The sequence below is a fragment of the Dipteris shenzhenensis genome, chromosome 16 (genome assembly GCF_047967505.1).
Source record: "Dipteris shenzhenensis isolate YYH24624 ecotype China chromosome 16, Dip_SZ_1.0, whole genome shotgun sequence".
NCBI classification, from domain to species: domain Eukaryota; kingdom Viridiplantae; phylum Streptophyta; class Polypodiopsida; order Gleicheniales; family Dipteridaceae; genus Dipteris; species Dipteris shenzhenensis.
The window spans coordinates 3,392,226-3,412,934 of NC_141611.1; the positions used below are offsets into that span (position 1 = coordinate 3,392,226).

The window sequence follows — 20,709 nt, forward strand, 5'->3', positions numbered from 1 at the left end:
CGCCCCCTCTCGTGCGGCGCTGCCACACCTCCCCTTCCCCTTCCTCTCACCCTCCCTGCGCTACGCTGCCCCCCCCCTTTCTTTCTCCTCCTCCTTCCTCCGCCACCCGCCCCTTTGTCACCACCTCTCTCCCCCCCCCGCCTCCCCATACCTCTCCATCCCTCCCTCTCCCCCCCCCCCGCCTCAATCCCCCATCCCCGCCTCTTCCGTTTCCTTCCCCTTGCCCCGACTTTGGAGCGTTCGCAGTTAGTTAGTGCGATATGGCGGCCACGTGCCCGGAACCGGTGGCCCAGATGGACCCCCCCCTCCATCACCCTATCGCGTAACACTGACAGAGCACCAGGTCTCCTTGGTGAAGCAGGCCGCCACGGACTTCTCCCAAACATCCGTTTATGGGAGAGTCATTGGCTACTCCCCTTCACGAGCAGACATCAGGGACTGGTTGTAGTCCACCCTCTACCTTGAGGACAGTCACATCGAGGAGGTTGCACTCATGGGACGTGGCATCTTCTGGCTCAAGCTCTCCTCAGCACAGGCTGCGAGCGATATGGTCAGGCGATCCCCTACTTCTGTGGGTGGGAAGATCATCCTCATGGTCCCATGGTACAGGGGTTTCAAAATAGCGGACTTCGATGCCCGCTTTCGCATTCCTCGCCATCCAGTTACCCTCATCTTCCCAGGTCTTGCAACCGAGCTTCGCTCGATCATCAAGGACCTAGGGGCGCACTTTGGCTGGCTTATGCAGGACACCTACGTTGATGCGGCGGCAGCCCAAGGGGTGCCACGTGTCAAAGTGGCAGTCCTCGATCCGCAGAGCATCCCCTCGGAGTTCAAGATCGAGACGGACAAAGGTGTGGTGAACGCAGCGCATTCTGGTCACTGGTCGCCCAAATCAGTGTCTGAGATGCCATGGCTTCGGGCACCAGGCGCGCTCCTACCCTCGCTTCACGGGTACAGAACCTCAGAAGGCCCCCGTTCAGGCAACTCAGAATCCCCCCCACCAGTCAGCGACACCCCCTCCCGAAGGGGAAGGCTGGACGGAGGTCAAAAGAAAACAGAAGGGAAACAAAGCAGGACCCAAAAAGCCTTCCCATCTACAGCAAGAGCCCCCCCCTGTGGTCACTACTCATCAGCAGCCCGGTAAGGGGAAGGAGAAGGGAAAGGAGAAGATCAGCCAGCCTCCCCCTCATCCTTCACCCCGCCCTCCTTCCCCTCCCCCCTCCTCCTCGGTCCCCCGACCCCCACCCCCTCTAGGATCCCCCCCAGCACCGGTGGTTTCCGCTCCACTCTCTTCCTCGAGCATGATCTAGAGGGAACCCCCCTCTCCGCCTGAGCCACCTGCAGCCCCGAAGCCAGCACAGACCTCCCCCACGCCTATCCCTCTTGGCCCGGCGGAGGAGAGAGGCCCTTCCCCACAGATGGCCAGCACCCCTCTCTCTGGTTCAGACTCCTCATCCTCGTCCCCACGCCCAAGGGCTGCTCCTAGAGCTCTTCCTTTGGAGTTTTATCGAGCAGGACCTTGGGATTATTTGGATGCAGCGGGTATTGGCTCCTTCCCTGCATGCCTAGACATCAGCATCTTCTTCCTCCGCAAGGGGGCGGAGGGTAAGGTGTCCATCCTTGCCCCTCACGATGGTCCTAGCTATTCCTTCACTATCTCCAGTGAAGGGAATGAGCAATGGACGAATGAAAATGTTTGGGAGACGATACGAGATTAGTCCCAGGAGCAGGTGCAGGACTGGATCGGTAGCAGAGCAGCGGAGCTTCTTCAGCAACAGTGGAAGGAGGGTGACGTTCGTCTGAGATGGCGCCACAGCGCCAAACGTTTCCGACTCCTGGTCATTATTCGGCCACCTCTGGAGTGGGCCTGGCAGCAAAAGGCTGATCTTGTTTGCTGTCCCTCAATATATCAAGAAGCCATCTCGAAACTTGCCTTTGCTGTCAGGGCTCCGCCCGTGGAGGACCTCAGAGGTAGCGGGCTTCTACAATATTTCCCTGGCAGAGGCATCGAGCTGGTTAGAGAGAGCCTACCACCACGGGACGAAGGGCCTCTCCCCTCTGTTGAAGGTTTTAGAGGATGGGTCTGATGATCCGGCCTCTCCTTTGAAACCCTCACAGAAGCGCCTTCGTCTGCACACTGGACATCCTCCGACTACTTCGACATCGACCGCAAGCAGACAGCTGTTTGTGGCCCACCTTCCCTCATGAATATACGCATTATCTCTTGGAACGTCAACGGGTTCCACTCATCAGGAACCTGCGGCCCCAGGAAGATGGTGCTCAGACAGGAGCTCCAGCTAGCCTTGGTGGGAAGGGTAGATGTGCTCCTACTGCAGGAACACAAGCTTTCGGCTTCTCAGACCAGTATTTATGGGAAGGTCCTCACAGGACGCTCCCACACCTACTGGGAACCTTCGATTGGCGAGCAGGGGAGGAGCGGGGGTGTCTGTACCTCCATCGACGCTTCTCTAGTTCAGCATGTGTGTGGTTTTGGCACTCTGATCCCAGGACGTGCGCTTTGGGTGGGCTTGAATATTGAGGGATCCCGTATCGACATCCTCAATATCTATGCCCCGACCGATCTCAGACGGAGAGCCGCTTTTTGGAGATCCTTGACAGACTTGTTGCCAGAGATGGACTCTTGGATTGTAGGAGGGGACTTCAACAACCTTGAGACCCTAGAGGATCAGCAGGGACGGGGCCCAGAGTTTCTCGGTATAGCTCAGGCAGAGCAGGCAGATTGGGATTCCTTCCTATTCGCAGTGGGAGGTCAGGACAGCTGGAGGGAGCCTTCCTTTCGCAGATGGATAAGGAGTCTGGACTTCTCTTGGGGTTACAGGAGGGAGGGAGGTAGACTTCTGAAGCGGCTGGACCGTTTCTATGTCAGCGATTGGGCGCTTGGCAGAGGTGGAGAGTCAGGAGTGGTTCCAGGGACGACACTCTCAGACCATGCCCATGTCATCCTAGTCCTGGACTCAGCCTCTCACTCCTCACCTCCACACTCATGCTGGATCCCAGACTCCATCTACTCCAGAGCAGCGGTTCACAGCAGAATAGTGGACCTGTGGGAGCAGGATTGGGACCCCACCGGGGATATGGCAGCACTCAGGTGCTTGCTGAGTCTAGCCTCATTTGTCAGCAGAAGGCGATTCAGGTCAGGCAGCAGTGTTGGGCGAAGGAGAGGGGTCTCAGACGAGATCTCGCTTCGATTCAGTGGATGCAGCAGTCTTCTCCAGGCTCTGAGGAGCTCAGATAGCAGGAGGTTCGGGCCCGAGCCATGCTAGAGGAGATCACCCAGCGTCGCTGAGAGTTCTCATTTCATGCTTCCAAGTCCTTCTGGGCTAGGAAAGGCGACAGGATGTGCAGAGAGTTCTTCAGGACTCATGGACACAGGTCAACAGGGGAACAGCTCCGATCTCTTAGAGCGCAGGATGGTAGTGTCAGGACAGGTCCGGACGAGGTCCGGGACTTGCCGACAGATTTCTACAGATCATTGTTCCAGCGGGAGCCCCCAGACCCTCGTGGCCGCCTATGCAGGAAGGAGGTGTGGAGGTCTACACTGCGACTCGTGCAGCCTAGCATGAGTGACTCCCTTCTCGCCCCTTTCACCGTGGTGGAGATGCAGGATGCAGTGAGCGCTATTGATGGGCAGAAATGCCCAGGTGAGGATGGCCTCTCCAGAGCTTTCTTCACCACCTTTTGGAAGCAGATCCACCGGCCCTTGCTAGCAGCCTTCCAGCATATCTTCTCCAGCGGGCAAATGCCAGAGAGCCTTGCGACAGGCTTGATTTGCCTCATCCCCAAAGGGGGGGACCGTTAGGAGATCAGACAGTGGCGCCCTATCACCCTCCTCCCGACCGCCTACAAAATCCTCGCCAAGATGATCAGTAGCCGCATCCGCCCCCTGCTACATGACTTGATTCATGACACCCATACTGTTTTGTCCAAGATCGCAGCATTTTGGACAACATTTTCACTTTCTCAGAGGCGACGGAATGGGCCCAGCACAGTGGCCAGCACCTTGCCATACTCCTTCTCGACTTTGAGAAGGCGTACGACAGGGTAGACTGGTCCTTCTTGGAAGGTACACTCTCTCGGTTCGGTTTCCCGGACGAGTGGATCAGAGGTATTGCTAGCCTCTACAGGTCGGCCTCTAGCCGGGTTATCATCAGCGGCAGGATGGGGGAGAGATTCACACTCGAGCGCTCAGTGCGTCAGGGCTGTCTGCTAGCGCCCTACCTCTTCCTATTTTTTGCGGAGGCCATGACCCACTTCCTTCGAGCCCGTACCACTGGTCTTCGCGGGATGCGTCTCCCTATTCGAGACGATGCAAAGCTTCTGGACTCCGAGTATGCACACGACACAGCCCTATATGTGCAGGATGATGTCGAGTCACTGGAGCGAGTGAGACTGTCCCTAGAGATTTTTTGCCTTGCGGCTGGGGCGAAAATCAACTGGCATAAGTCAGTTGGTTTTCTTACGGATCCGGGAGCCAACTCACAGTGGGGTATTTTCCTAGGGTTTCGCTGGATCCCTAGAGGACAGACGACACGTTACCTGGGATTCCACGTAGGCCTGGACATCACGCCGGCTCAACAGTTCTTGCCGGTCCTAGCCTCCATACGACGGAAGCTTGCTTTCTAGAGCACGGCTCGGCTATCCTTGGCAGGCAGGGCCCTTGTGGTCAACAAGGTCCTTCTTGCCACTGCTTGGTATGTGGCCTCTTGCTGGTGTTTCTCAAGATCATGTGTAGCCCAGTTGAGGAGACTGGTGTGGAACTTCCTCTGGTCTAGTTCAGACGGTTCCGGCACCACCAGAGCGAGGGTCACCTGGCAGACGGTCATTCTCCCCCGACAAAGGGCGGCCTTGGCATCATAGATCCAGAATTGCAGAGTCAGGCACTACTTGGCAAGTTAGTCATCCGCGGTCTGACCCCAGGAGGGCACACGTGGAAGCTCTTGCTTCAGCATGGTCTCAGCGCGTGTACCCCCCAGAGAGGGGGTGTTTGGCAGCCATCTATCTGGTGGATCTTCACTTCTGCCCCTTTGACTCAGCCCCGTTCCCCCTTCCTCCGTAGCCTCGTCTCGGTCTGGAGGAAGTTGCGACAGCCTCTCCCAGGTTCCCCCTAGCTGCCGAGAGGAGATAGACAGACAGCCCCTGATCTGGAGCAGCCAGGTGACAGATGATACAGGTCGCCAACTTGGAGAGAGATCCCATATCCCTTGGGCGCTCTGGGCGCGTGGGCCCGCACGCTCGCTCCGGGTTTGGAGGGACGTCTACAGCCAGCTGAGCCCTGGCGAGCTGGCAGCAGCAGTAGGTACGGCACGTGGGATCCAAGCTCGGCGAGCGGATATTGATGCTGCCATTCCTGCAGGTTGGAGGATTCCCATGGTCACCGGACAGCCCTTCCTGGGAGATGAGAGGTGGCTAGGACAGTTCACTCCACGGGGCATTCCTTTGGTGGTTGCAGACCTTTTCTCGGACTCCTCGATACACTTCTTCTCCGTCGCCGATGATAGCCGCCTACACAGCAGAGGCCGTGATCGACCCCCAGCTTCCCTGGCAGCGCCTTCGCATTGTAGGGCTGCAAGGGAAGACGTGGCATATAGACCCCCTGATTATGTGGGACCAGGATTGGAGACTCTGGATATGGGAGGGCCGTTCCTTGACAGAGGTGGAGTGGGACCCAGGGGAGTGGCGCTGGCCACCATTGGAGACCTCAGAGAACCCTACCCCCTTCTTCTCTTACAGTGCGCACACGGGTAGGCGTGCTCTTGGGGCTCTCCAGCGCGGGCTACCCACACAGGCACATAGTTGGTATGCCCATGGGATATCTCTGGCCTTTCTTCGCACTTCCTGGAAGACTCTTTGGGCTAGCTGGCGGCCGAGGAAGATCTCTTACTTCCTTTGGATGGTGGCACACAAGGGGCTACCAGTTGGCAGTTGGCTGAGGCAGATGGGGCAGGAGGGGCACTGCCAGATGTGCTTTCAGGAGGAGTCGTCCCTGAAGCACTGCCTTTGGAGCTGCTCGCATGCGCAGACAGTTTGGAAGGGAGTCATGGGGATCTTACCCGAGCTAGGACCGATCACTTGGGGAGCCGTTTGCTGGTGCAGCACTGAGATGGGGCATCACTTGGCTTATGAGTTCTCTAGGCAGGATCCCGTCTTCTTCATCACGCAGGCCACTTGGGCATACATGGACAGCTTCCCTTGGCATTTGACAGAGACAGATGCAGGAGCGATGACTCGGCACCCAGTTTGGGAGATCATAGGGAGCATTGCAGGCTGGCATATCTGGACTTCCAGATGCGCGCAGACCGTAGGAGATCAGACTTCTTCTGCTACCCAGACCCTAGCAGACATTTGGAGCACGATCGTTCACACGCTCAAGGGTCAGTGGGATCAGATTCAGGGGGAGTCCCGGGCAGGGAAGGAAAAGAGACGGCACTTCCTTCGCGACTGGGACCACCGGGAGTTGTTCTTCCAGCACTCTGCTCAGAGTCTTCAGTGGCATTACACCCCCCCACCGTGGCTGTTTGTCCACTCTCCGATGATTATGCCCTGAGAGGCTTGTAATTAGCATTTTGGCTCCTCGGGCTGTATCCATTTTGTGATAGCAGCCTGCTGGCCTTTAGGCCTTCTTGTACTCTCGCTTTCAAGTAATATAACTAGCACTACTTTTTGCGCAAAAAAAATATGCTTGTCCAATAGGGTTTTCTCAATCCTCTTCTAGCTATTTCTGCCGCGAACATGTGCATCATACACAAGGATGAACACACCAGATGGAATTTACTCTCCCAAAAGCAGCAGGATACTACCAGCTCGAAGCTGGCTTTGATACCAAATGAAATAACCCCAATCAGGTCAAGTCACTTCTGACCTCAGTGGGGTACCACTCCAAGCCAGCATCCTGAGTACCACGGGATAGTCCCGCAAAACAACCCATAGGGGTGTAGCCGAACAGCTCACCTCCCAGCCGTAGGCTCAGTAAATCGAGCCACCATTGAGCCTGAGGTCTCCATCACCGTGGGAAGCTAGCCAGCCTCAAGGTCAAGACGTGTGTCCCATACCAACCACATTCCCCTTTCTCTAGCTGCTGCTCCCTCACCAACAGGTCTACCTCCAGAGGAGATTATCCAATCATGGTTAGACCTTGATTAGTCCTATTAGACACAAAACATCCTTCTTTAGTTATCTAGACTTCTGTCCTCATAAATCAAGTTAAAAAGAACAAAACCAGAAATGTAATCTATTCCATGATTCTTGGACTTTACTTCTTAACATGAACTGGATTCTGAAGGTAGTATCTATAAAGTAGTATCCGTGAAAATCATGGAATACATCCAATAACCCTCCAAGGTATTATGGGAAGTATCTAAGTAGATTTTGACTTTAACAATATCAATTCTTCTCAGTAAATAAATAATATGACTCTGTATTTGCTTTTCTTGCTTCTCAGAAGCAATTTTTTGTTCATCTTATGAAAAGTTAACCACCACATATCAATTGTTCTAGTCCATGGTCAATAGTATAGGTTTGAATTCCACTATTGGAATGCTGATGCATCCATAGTATCCGTATAATCACATACCACTGCAGACCACCCCTCAGGTGACCAATCCAATTGGGACTATCACTGACCTTAGGAGGATCCAAGACATGTTACAAGGTCATATAAATGCAATCCAAGTTTGAGGGCTGGCGTAACTATTACTAACGTCCTTTCTCAACGATGCCAGTCATCACCAGAGCCATTGCTAGCCAAGGTTATCTCCTCTATCCTCAGCTGAGCGGTGGATTTGGTCCCCCAGACAGCATACAAAGGTTCCGACACTTTGATGGCTGGCATTACCCATTCCAGAATCCAGGTTTCGGATTAGTTCTGAGGAGCACCCAAAGTGGGGACACCACCTCCCCCTGCCCTTGGTAGCCAACCCCCCCTCCTTCCAATATAAACTTTGTTGCCTTCTATCTCTATTCTCCCGTGGCTCCACTTCGTACCTCATCCGTCCACACCACATGAGCAAGAACCCCCGCTCCCTCCACCTAAATAGCTTCTCTATTAGGGGATGGACTTCTTCCCTAATCTGTTGTTTAGTAGGGATATAACAGCCTTTGAGAAATAGCTGAACTGATATACTGTCATACATAAACCAAATGCTATGACTCATGTAATTTGATCACACAAGGCAACATGTTGAGCCACCTGAGTGGCGATTGTAAAAACCTTACCAAACCAGTCTACTGGGAAAAACACAAGGACACCACCTCTTTTGCATTTGTGGCCCTTATGCCACCCTTCAAAACACACATCCACATGTGCACAAGCATGCATTCACCCTGACCCACCCACACCCCCGTCCCCACAACATAAGAAGAAAGTAAGGGAATGGTTCATATTTTTAGTCACCTACAGTTCTTAGTGGTCACATGTGTGCACACAACATAAGAAGAAAGTAAGGGAATGGCTCAGCACACAACATAAGAAGAAAGTAAGGGAATGGTTCATATTTTTAGTCACCTACAGTTCTTAGTGGTCACATGTGTGCACACAACATAAGAAGAAAGTAAGGGAATGGCTCAGCACACAACATAAGAAGAAAGTAAGGGAATGGCTCATATTTTCTAGTCACCTACAGTTCTTTAGTCGTCATCATTGTATAAACACACAAGCTTACTGCATGTGAGCATCCATTTAACTCGTCTACTGGTTATTGAGCAATCGATAGAGAGTCATAGATGAGATTACCTGCACAACCTGAACACCTGCAACTACCCTGCTATCATATGTATACGTCTCTGAGGTAGTTGAGCTTTTCATGAGAGGTCCACAAACACAGTAGCTCCGATCCGGTCTGTTATGGGAAACAATCTGAGTGTGAGGATTCAGAGTAAAATGGAAAATTTCTGTTTAGAAGCAGACTAACAACCAAACAGGAAAGAAATTTTGCTGATAAAGAGGCTATCAACAAACAATTTAATCTAACAGCATTGTAAGATAAATGCAGCACACTATTTAGACAAAAGGAACGTACAATATTAAAATACCAAACCTTGACACTCTTCATTGATCATAGCTTATGAAAAGTCACAATAGGTACACACACATTGACGTTTGATGTATATTTTTCTGATTTAAATGCATGGGTGGGAGTGCTATACTTTGCAATAGAAAAATAATAGCCAAAGTCGTGAGATTGTGACTTGTCTTAATGAATTATCACAGACATAGACCATCAGAACGCTTGATGCAAGGTACATTATGCAATCTTAAGAAGTACATCTACTGGGTCAATAGTCGTCACAACTTACTATGTTATTTGTGTTTCCCTCTGTATATGTTCCTTCAATATCAGTAATACCCTTAGGCAAAAACTTTTATATTTGGTAAGCAATTTGCTGACAGAGTGCAAATTGATGAACAAAAGCTCCAAGAGGGTTTGAAACCGGCCAATCCTCTCATCATATAAAGGTGAAGAGACTTTAAGGATTTCTTTTGAAGACTATGTTTCCCTTTTGACTCAGCTTCTTAAGGAAGTGTAAGTGTGAAGCAAGATACGTAGACCTAGCCCTCCTACACAATGGAATGACAGACTACATAAGAGTTCAAAACTTAAAAGTATCTAGTTACTACTGCATACCATGTTATTGCTAGTTGATCCTAGTAAACCTTTCATGATTGAAACAAACATAAGAGATTAGGCGATTGGAGCTGCCTTGCATCATGATAGGAGAACTATGGCTTTTCAAAATCAATACTTCACCGAGACGCAAATGAGATATCACACACAAGGAAAAGGGCTTACAGTTGTTCATGCATGAGAAGTCGCGACATTATTTCCTGGTTCCAAATGTATTGCATAGCCAAATCATCATTCTTGAAATGCATATATTATCAGCTTGAACAAGATGGCTTGAACTCATGCAAAAGATCGACTTTTGACATTGGTTACCCTAATGGAACCTCCAATTGGGATGCCGATCCCCTTCATAGAATTTCGAAAGCAAACAAAATAATTTTGCAGGAATCTCATGCTGAGTGCCGACTAGACGCGAAAAACTGGTGATTATGCAGCCTGCTCTAGCTCAATGCCTAGGGTAGCCTAGAAATAGTTGCCAATAACCAGGGTCGAGGGCTATACACCCAACGTCTTCCTCGGTCCCTGAGAATATAAAAAGTGCCTACACGCGATGGCGTGCATAAACACTCCCTAGACCTCTCCGTACTCTGCTCCAATGTGGCTCAAAGGGTACAGATGGTATCATGCCATGGTTGATGGGGGTGGCTGCAGGACGTGTCTGCTGAGCCCCCATCACTAAACGGCAGCACTCTACCCAGATATTCCAGGTCGTGATGCTGGGGATAGTCTCCCAAACACCATCCTCTGGTTGGAATTCGAGACTCCACTGAGAGGGTGGGACCGCAACTTGAATGTCCTAGCAGGTGACACTCAGTCCATCTATCCTTAGGCTGGAGATACCCATCTTAATGGGAAAGCATGACGCCCCTTTCACCCAAGCTACCGTGCCCCAAGTGAAGACTCACCGTATCCATCGATCCTAGCCACTATCTTAAGAGAGCGCAGCCGAATCCTCCATGCCACCAAACAGCTCCACAGGCATTGGGCTATATTCTCAAGATCCCATGCAGCACTGCAGTTACAAGCCCCATGCTATGAGAGTCGATGCCTTCTTTGGGCAAAGGCTAGTGCAGAGACAAGACCAAAACTTGGTGAGACCTTGTGTGGCACCTGCTCCTATAGCTAGGTGAGGGGCACCATGCTGACACATCCAACTACAGTCATCTACCAATACCCCTTTGCCTAGGGCAAAATCATTGTCTTCCAGGTGACACTAACCGAGGTATTCCATGCGCCATCCAAGCCTACCCATAGGAAACTAATTGTCTAAGCTGATCCATGCATCCCTTTGAAAGCACCAACAAGAGGCAATATACCAAACCATATCCAAGTTTATCACCAATTCTCTCCTGCATGGAGACTACCCAACTCTAGTAAAGGAGCTTCACACACCAAACGCTCTCCTCACCCGCTCAGCCTCTCTCTCTCTCTCTCTCTCTCTCTCTCTCTCTCTCTCTCTCTCTCTCTTTCTCTCTCTCTCTCAGCCCCTCCGCTCAGCCTCTCCGCCTCAGCCACCCCTCACCCGCTCCGCCTCCCCTCCACTCAGCCTCTCCGCCTCAGCCCCCCTCACCCGCTCAGCCTCTCTCTCTCTCTCACCACCATGTAAATATCCTAAGTCAAAGTACAATTGACCATTTATATGATCATAATTAAAGAGTTTTTATATGTGTTAATTATGGTCAAAGAGTTCTTTTAATGGTCGAAGAATTGACTACGGTTAAAGATACTACCAGAGGGTTAGCTGCGGTTAACCAAAGAACCACAGAGCTGACTACGGTCAGAGAGTGTTGACTTCGGTCAACGAGACTTGGCTTGCGCCAAGAGGGTTAACTACAATTAACCAAGTTGTGCCAACTTCGGTTGGAGAGATGTGCCAGCTTCGGTTGGAGAGACTTGGCCATTTTTAAGGCGCCACGACCATTGGTCAAAGCTCCTTAATTACGACTAAGAGGGTTGACTTTGGTGTTCTATGTTTTGTTCACATGTTTGTTCAGTGGGGACGCCCACCTGTGACTAGGATTAGTCCACAGTTTATTATTTGCATGCAAAGCGCTAACAATTAATGGGTACCATGGTGGCGTGCTTTAATTAATTGTTACAGGTACTATGAGGGGCGAAAGACCCAAGCAATTTGGAGCGTAGCAAGCATTTCGAAGGCCACCCGCGTGACCAAGTGCTACGAAGATCCCAAAAATTGCCATTAGAGGCATGTAATAGGATTTAGTCTAGATTTTTGACAAGTGGCATGTTGCCATTTTGAAATGAGCTTGAAGCTCTTGTAAAATGAAAATATGTATGATCAGCTCCACGCTGAACTATTGTAAAGAGATTCTCTCTTCATGAATAAAGCCTTCGGGGGGGTTCAGCCCGACGATTTGTCCCGGGCCCTAGTGTGTTTGTAGAGAGAGAGAGAGAGAGAGAGAGAGTTTGCAGAAATTTTTTCTACAAGATTTTAGTTGAAGATTCCACTCTCTCTCTCTCTCTCTCTCGTCCATACCTCTCCCACCCATACAGTCCCGTCCGTACCCCTCCGTCCATACTTCTTCGTTCGTACAATCCCGTCACCCGTTAGCAACCTGTCAGCAGCAAACACACTAACCCTAACCCCAAGTTGGGCTAACCCCCCAACCCAACCCAACCCGGGGGTTAGGTTCAGCTAGGGGTTTCAACAAACAACCAATTATGGACTGGCCTACCCTCTCCTCCAAGTCCCCCTCAACTCCTTCAACCTCCATCAGGACTAGGTACTCCAAAGTTGTAGGCATGACACCCTCTCCTTATGCACGAAATTACCAACAAGAAGGCTCAAAACGACCCATCCTTGGGCAACAGGATCAGATTTTTTATCTGCAGCAGGCAGTGAGAGAGCTACGATTGGAACAGGCAGAAGTAAAGGCTCGACTTCACGTTCTGGAAGGGCCTGGTGAGGCTGTAAAATCTTGTAAGGATTCCCCCCCTACCCCGTAGCTAGTCTCTACAGTCAAAGATCTTGTTCACATTGAAGTACAAACTGCTAAGAAGAAAGTGATTGTGGAAGTGGACACCAAAGCAAGTAAGTATGATATTCAAGCAGAGATCAAAGAACACGAAGCTAGAAGTGATAATGCGCTGAAGATTAGAATAGGGGGACTCCCAAACGATTGGTACAAAGAGGAGGACACATATTGACAAAGATCAAAGCAAGCTTGCCCAACATTGAATGGGTGGATGATGATGATCAGGATGATGACGACTCCATACCAACTTCTATTATGCACCATAAAGGTCATGCAATCCTTACACTGAAGTCAAAAGATATGCGGATCAAGCTTCTTTGACAATCTTACAAGCTGAAGGGAACCAAAGTATGGATAGCAGAGGAGCTTACATAGGCTCAACTCAAGAATAAGGCAACTGAATTAGCTAAAGTCAAGGCTGCCAGAAAGGATGGAAAATGGGCAGTTTACCGTGAAGGCGTAGCCCTAATCAAGGAGTTCAAATCACAACCATAAGACTCTCAGTCTTAAATTGATGTATGGCTGTTTACTCTTTCAGACTATTATGTAGGTACTCTAAAATAATGTGGGTTGCTTTTTGCACTCCTTGGGAGCTGCCATGTACTAGAGGGTTTCTTGCTGTCCCATAGACCTTTTGGTCTCCAGTGGACGTTAATAGACTTTCTTTCTTTCTTTCTCTACAATGGCAGCAATTTATTGCTCCACTAAGATGTCTAGTCCCACCTAGCAGCCCAGGTGTCTCGTCATCTATCCTCAAGGAATCCAACCAAAACCAACATCTGCCCCGCAAACCTGAAACTCCTCTAGCGTTGTGAAGAAAGTAACCAACTTGTTCCACTTGATCATGGAACCTAATGTCAGAGAGTATACCTCCCGTATGAACCCTTCACAAACAAGATTGTGCTATCTACAAACTTAAAGCCAACAACAATCGGTCAGCAACTTAAAGCCAACAACTCTTGTTGGATCGAATGTGCATCCCATAGCAGTTGTATGACCAAAGGAAATACTGCATTGCCCCAGCCACAAAAAGAAAAAGGAAAGGTCCTAGTGGGCAGCCCTAGTGCCCTGAGTGCTATAAAGGAAAGCGTTAGATGCCCTAACCCTAAATGGGTTTGTATATATTCTACATTTTCAACTAAATCTAGTGTACAGTTAGTCATTTGTGGTGTGCTCTCTAGCTATGTCCTCTCCCCTCATCTCCACTCTTCTCCTCTCCCCTCTTCATATTTTGTCATGGTATCAGAGCATCCTTGCCTTCCGTCGAGGCATTGCGATCCGTATTAGAGAGTATGAGAGAGAGTGATAGTTTGAGAGATCGAGTTTTCTCTTTCGTGAGAGAAAAATTCCGTTCAATTCCGTTCATCTCCTTCGAGAGTTTGTGAGAAGTTCATGAGTGATTCCTTTTGAGAAAGAGTGAGAATTGAGATTGAGAGAGAAACTGTCCATGTTTCCTTATGAGAGATAGATAGGGACAGAATAGACATTCTAGTTTGAGGGAAAGCTTGTCTCCAAAGAGCTACAACACAGCATAGCTGGGGGCTGCTGCACGCAATCAATGACCTCTCATGCCTCAGCCTCTATCTCTGACAACTAGGGCAGCCTTGCAACATCTTGCACGCCAATTCAACAGCAAAGAGCCCTATCTAATTTGTTGTGTAGAACTAGCCTGCTTGCAAGGAAGCACATGTGTTTAGACCGACAAAAAAAGGCCGTTTAAATCTTCCCTCTCCAGCGATACTCCAAAGTCGTCCACAACAAGTCTTTCTTGTCCCACGACTGAGAGGGTTGCGCTAAGTATTGACAAAATATGAAGAGGGGAGAGGAGAAGAGTGGAGATGAGGAGAGAGGGTACAGCTAGAGAGCACACCACAAATGACTAATGGTACACTAGATTTAGTTGAAAAAATAGAATATATACAAACCCATTTAGGGTTAGGGTTAGGGTTAGGGTTAGGGGATTTAACCCTTTCCTTTATAGCACTCTATAAGGTTAGTGCCATGCACATATGATCACGTGATGGTGATGAGCGGTTTAACAATCTCGATATGGACACACTACCCGAGATGTAGAGCTTTATCAATCCATGTGCTCTAATTCCAATTTCTCAAGCCTTGGAGGACTTGTGAACGCTACCAACCTCAATGCTTAGAGAGCTTGGCTTGGAAGAGCACATCAAAACTTACATCTTTTAATTCAGCCTGCCTTCGAGCATATCTCACAAAGAAAGAGATCTACTCTTGTTCATTAATCTTTGACCTGCAAGTTTTGTAAGCTACTATTGTGAATACTTGCTTCTGCTTTATTCATGGTTGCATTGTGAATCTGTCACAGTATGTGGTTGGAACCACAGTAACTTTCAGGCCTTCATAGGCCATGATATTTTCAGGAGTACAAGGAACATGGCAAGGTTGCACGATGTTTGTGATCAGCCCACCAAAAGGCTCTCAAGGCCACAAAGGCATCCCTAATGCTTCGATGAAAAGAATCCAATATAGGAGAGTTATCTCAGGTAAAGGATGAAGATGCTAACTACATGTGGCTAAAACTGGATCTTCCTCAATTGTATGGGATCTCTACATTGCAGTATGTTCTCTCTTTAATGTTTCACTTTCTCCTAAACCCTTTCATTATCAAGGTCAGATGACCTATCAGGATATTCGATAACATTGAGCTTTGGACAGGGTGCCACTGTCAGCCATCTTATTTATGTCCTGTATCAGAGTGCTGCCCCTGTTTCATGCAAGCAAGCATTGCCCCTTCCATGTTGTTTTAAATGTTACAAACGCCAGCAGCATTCTCTCTACATAAGGGTTGGATTTTGTTGCTTTACTTAAGGGGGAAATTCATTGCTTATTTTGCTGGCACGCTATGCACATGAACTTTCTATTATATGGGATCTGTAATGAGGATACAATAAATCAAGCAATTATCATTGTATACATCACAGAATAAAATAGCAACCAGAATCTATTCATCTGTACGACGTGTATCCCAAACTGATATTGACCCAAACGTTTTATTGTCTCTCCAATAGGTGTAGGTTCCAATCTCAACTTTTGGATGAGTTCTTAAGAAGGAGGGAAAGCAAACCTTAATCGATCCCACATTCGGATTTTACAGTCTGTCCCTCCAGTAAGAAGGCCAGTCCCACTAGAGGAAATCAACAAAGCACGAGCGCCTGTGAGCCGTGGGGGTGGCTCATTCAACTCATCCAGCCTATAATCACTTCTCTTAGAGCCTTCATTACGTTTTAATTCAGAAGGAACAACAACTTTAGGCCGTGCCAAAGCAGCAGGGGGTTCAGAAACTTCAGATGGATCAGATGCTATTCGCAGGACCTGAATTATACAAGGCAGTACCTTCATATTAATGTTCAAAAACATGAAAACACAAGTTCCTTTTCAGTTGCAATAGCACCAATTCAAAATCTAAGACAACAACAAACTTCAAATCTATCGTTCCTAAAAGCACAGATGATACCTGGTGACAACTCCCATCTTCAGCATTCCAAAGAGCAACCTCGTCGCGTCCGGCAGCAACATATACAAATGGACGGGAACTCACGGCTAGTGTTGGATCTGACTGAGATAGTAGAGGACACATACCCTCTACATGACAGTTTGATGGATGCTGCCAGGTGTTCACTGGGATCTGAAACCTCAGGTCCCAAAGTGTAAGCACACCCCTTGAGGTTGCTGTAATGAGCCAGTTATAGCAAGAGTCCACTGCTGTGGCAGAGATATAACCTTGAGAAGGTTTTGCCTTCATAGACCATACATTGTTTTGTGCTCTCAAATCCCATAAGTGAATGCCATTGCGTTGAGTAGTATAAAGCAGCATAGGCGGGCCATCCATGGTGTAGCTCTGCAGTGATAGCACTGCTCCCTCTTGAGATTCTAATTTTCTCACCTCTGCTAATCCAGAGTACCTTTCAAAATTCCCACCCACTCTTGCAGCATAATCCACACAGAAAACATGCACCACACCACTGCTTGATGCTACAGCAACTTGGGGCCCCGTGCCAACCGTTCTCACATGAAGAGCCCTCCCTACTTGAAGAGAATATGTAAGCCGTGATCTAAAAGAAATATTGCTTTCTAGCCTTCTACAGTCCCAGATCTTTACACTCCCATCATCTGATGCACTAACAAAGAAGCAATTGTCATGTGATACAGAAACCTCATTCACAGCACGCTGATGCTCCTGCAGATGAGCAATCAGAACCCCACGAGGACGCCATTGGTTGTCAGGCATAGATGAAGCAGAGTAGGGTTGTCCAATGCTTCCCTCAGTTGACTGCACTATTCCAGATCCCGGATCAGCAGATGAAACAAATCCTGGCGTGCTTATTTCTGGACCAACGCTCTCTTTGGCTCTGCTGGCAACCACAGGCCAGGATAGACTGGAACTCATATATCCAAGATCGCTTTCTCTGCCATTAACATCCCTGATGACTTCATAAACTCTCCGTTGGCCAGCTAAACTGCCTCCATAAACTGACCCACCCATCAATTTCGTTGAAAACGACCCTGACATTCCAGGCTGTCTCCGAGAGTCAATCCCAGTTGGCATTGAAGAATGACCCTCTGTCCACTGAGAAGATACAATAGGTGTACTAAATGGACTCTCTGATAAGGTAGCCATATGAAAAGGTTGAGCACCATGACGTACAGCAATTATCCTACTCCACTCATCACTAAAAGATAGTGATGTTTGACTTTCAGCCCGCTTCTCACTTAAGGGTACGGAATATAGAGGAATGCCCTCAGATGAGCCATCATAATTAGAATAAACGCCTGCCCCAACACCTGCATTCATCCCGATGACTGAGTTCTGAAGTTTCTCTGAGTTTTCCATCTCCCAATTGTGCATCCGGCTTTGCATCGTGCTGGAAAGATTTCGGATATAGCCTTCCATGGCCTTCATTTTCTCCCCATCATCAAGCTCTGTGAACAGACGGTCCTGATGTAAAACAGGACTGAGAAAAGGAGACCACTTTGCAGTTGAAACCTTGGAAATTCTTGAATCAGTGGAAGTTGTATTGATGCCTTCTCTTTCAACTCTCCGCCGCTCATTTGAAACTTTTGTTGAGCTCGCATTAGGTTGTAGCTGCTGCACACCTGGCCTCTGCTTGGTTCTGGACGACAAACTGGAATTTTTACTGTCTGCTCTTTCATTTGTTGACTGTGATAGCATCACATCACTAAGCACACGGTTGAAGACTTCCCGTGACATGGGAGGCTTGAGACATGCCAATAAAGCAGACTCGGAGCATAAGGAAACCGGCTCTCTCCTAAGGAATGGAGAAAGTATCGGCAACAAGAATGCATGAGAGTCTACAAGCTCTAGTTTTGCCCCTGCTGAAGCCACAAAAGTAATGGCAGACCTCTTGACCCACTGACTTGGATGGCATAAAAGCGGGGCAGAGCGCTCCATTGCTCCTAGCAAAACCCTTTTTCTCAATAACTTGTTTACACACAAGGCTGCCAAGCACTCCAATGCATTTACTATGACTGTTTCTTCTAAATCACTTAAGGCTTGTTCAATATAAGGTAAAAGATAAGCCTCCACACTAGTCTGTACCACAAATAGACAGACGTGCACTATCTGCTCAAAGAATACAGCCCGTAATTGCTCATCTCTATCATTAAGAAAGGCTGGAAGTATTGGCAGTAAAATATCATTGCACTGCTTTTGACCAAAAAAATCACACAAATTTCCGACATGCTGTAGCAATGCTCTTCTGATAGTAGGTGTCTGCTTCTGTCCCATAACAAGTTCCTGTATGACACGAGCTATAGTCTCTCGGAGTTGGGAAAGTTCTAGATCATATCTGCCATTTTGATGCTGTGGGCCAGGACTAGGTAGCCTCATGCCTTGTCCCCTGACTGCCTGCATAGATTTATCCAATACTCCTAATTCTGTCATGTACTGGGAGCATTCTAAAAATCGGCATGCTGTCTCTGCAATCTTATGAATATTATCAGCGTAACATATGCGAACACTCTCCTCTGGATCATCAGGAAGCATGGACAAAAGAGGCAGAATATACTCAGGAAATATCTTAGCATCACTTGGAGGGAAATTCTGCACTAAAGACAATACATTGCAAACCGTCTGCAAGGCAGCACATCTGACAATAGCTGCTGGATCAGACAGCAGTGCCACCACATATGGCAAAACATGTTGCAAATGAGTATCATCATCTATGTAAAGGCAAGACTTGTAAAGTAACTCGACAGCCCCTCTTCTTGCTTGAGGAAGTTTCACATTCCGAATACTGGCACAAAGTAAGGAAGCTATCAATACCACCCCCTCGCATTTCAATGCTTCAATTCTCATGCGTCCAGGACCAGAATCCTCAGATGCATAGGATTCTTGCTTGTGTACTGCAACCTGTCAATAAAAAATAAATGATAGGATGTCATTAAGAGGATAGCCATGCCCCCCCCCCCCCCCCTTCTCTCTCTCTCTCTCTCTCTCTCTCAATTTCAAGACAAAAACACCTGCGTCAAGAAATTTAACAACTTGAGGAACTGTCAAAACCCACTTAGGAATGCAAATGGAGAAATCAGTGCACTATCAAACAGTTCTATGAGCTAATTTATGTCATAGAGATGAAACACAATCTTTGCAACTAGATCTCCACACTTAACGTGAGGTAGAGGATGTCTCACAAAGATCAAGGTCACACGGGATTAGTTACCTTCCATAAGTGAAGACCTGGAGATGAAAAGTTTCGATAAGTTTTACTCAACAAGCTTCCCCCGCAGCTATGAGGGCTTTGCTACTGCATTGACTACCTATAAGAGGGGTAGCCCAACCACTTTTGAGGAGCCCCATAGAGAAGGATGGTCAAAATCTTAAGTCCAAAGCCTCCCAACAAAGAGGAGGTTGTCATGTCATTGTACCAAAACAAACAGGGCACTAATTGAAGATATTAGATTCCATACAAGTGAGGTAACCACCTTAACGAAGAATCGGTCCACCTCATAAGGCATAGCAAAGAGAAAATAATTGAAAGGATCAAACCAAGAACTCTATACCAAAACAAAGACATCACGTGTGATTGCATGTGAATCTCCTCCCAGCCTTGCTCTGTATTCATATATCGATTTCAGGTTCACATGTCAGTAGGAAATTCAGAGCTTATTTTGGGGCCTTGAGAGAAATCGCTATATTTCTCTCTTTTTTTGCTTCAAAAATAAATTATATCAAAAGCAAACTAACAAGGTAGGTGTTCTAAGTAGACGTGCCACTTAACTTCTTTGAAAATCTGGTGCATAATTTTCTCTGGCATCGTTGGCGCATCCGGAGTGGGCCAAAACCCCCAAAACGACTTTTGAAATGCTGAGAATGGACACCGAGGCACATAAAAGGCCTAAAAAGGCCCAGAAAAAACCTATACGGCAGAACACGATTTGGCCAGTTAGACAGTGGCTCGGAAAAGGCCCAAAAAGCCCCGAGAAAAAGCTGTACAGCAGAACACAATTTGGCCAGTTGGACACTGTCTAACTCGCCAAATCGTGTTATGTTGTACAGCTTGTTTCCTGTCCAACATGCCAAATCGTGTTTGCTATACAGTTTTTTTTGGAGCCTTTTTTGGCCTTTTTCGGTCTCTCTCAGCGCTTCAAGAGTCATTCTAGGGGTTTTGGCTCGCTCCGGACGCACCGGCAATATCAGAAACATCAAATTATGCACTAAAAATCACATACGTCAGATATAATAAATGAAAAATATATCCCTATTAAATACAAGCTCAAAATTTTTCCTTTTTTTCTCCTCCTTGTGATTTTTTCCTACGTTACGTAAGCCCTCCTCTGATTGGTGGAAGGCTATTTTTCTTTTGGGCTAAAAGGTCCCAAAATGAGCTCTCAATTTTCCTAATGTATTTCTACAAAGCCTCCGATTCCCTAGATAAGTCTAGATGCCACATGTCCATTATTTAAAGCCCTATTTAGATGTCCCCATTTACCCCTTCTTGGGATACATTAAAATTCTTTTACCCCTAGGCACAATTCACAAATAGGGACACCTAGGTCTTTGGCCTTAGACCCCTCTAGTCCAT

General features: G+C 48.1%; 1 protein-coding gene across 5 annotated transcripts in view; it reads right to left on the reverse strand.

The window, feature by feature from the left end:
* VPS15 (protein kinase family protein / WD-40 repeat family protein) overlaps positions 1 to 20,709 on the reverse strand; it is a 62,588-nt gene that overhangs the window by 5,541 nt on the left and 36,338 nt on the right. For all 5 annotated transcript variants that reach the window (XM_087386864.1, XM_087386865.1, XM_087386862.1 and 2 more), the window contains 3 exons: positions 16,122 to 19,037; positions 15,732 to 15,979; positions 8,750 to 8,855 (listed from right to left, as the gene is read on the reverse strand). In XM_087386864.1, the coding sequence (XP_087242990.1) occupies positions 8,750 to 8,855; positions 15,732 to 15,979; positions 16,122 to 19,037 (3,270 nt within the window). The remainder of the gene's footprint in view (positions 1 to 8,749; positions 8,856 to 15,731; positions 15,980 to 16,121; positions 19,038 to 20,709) is intronic.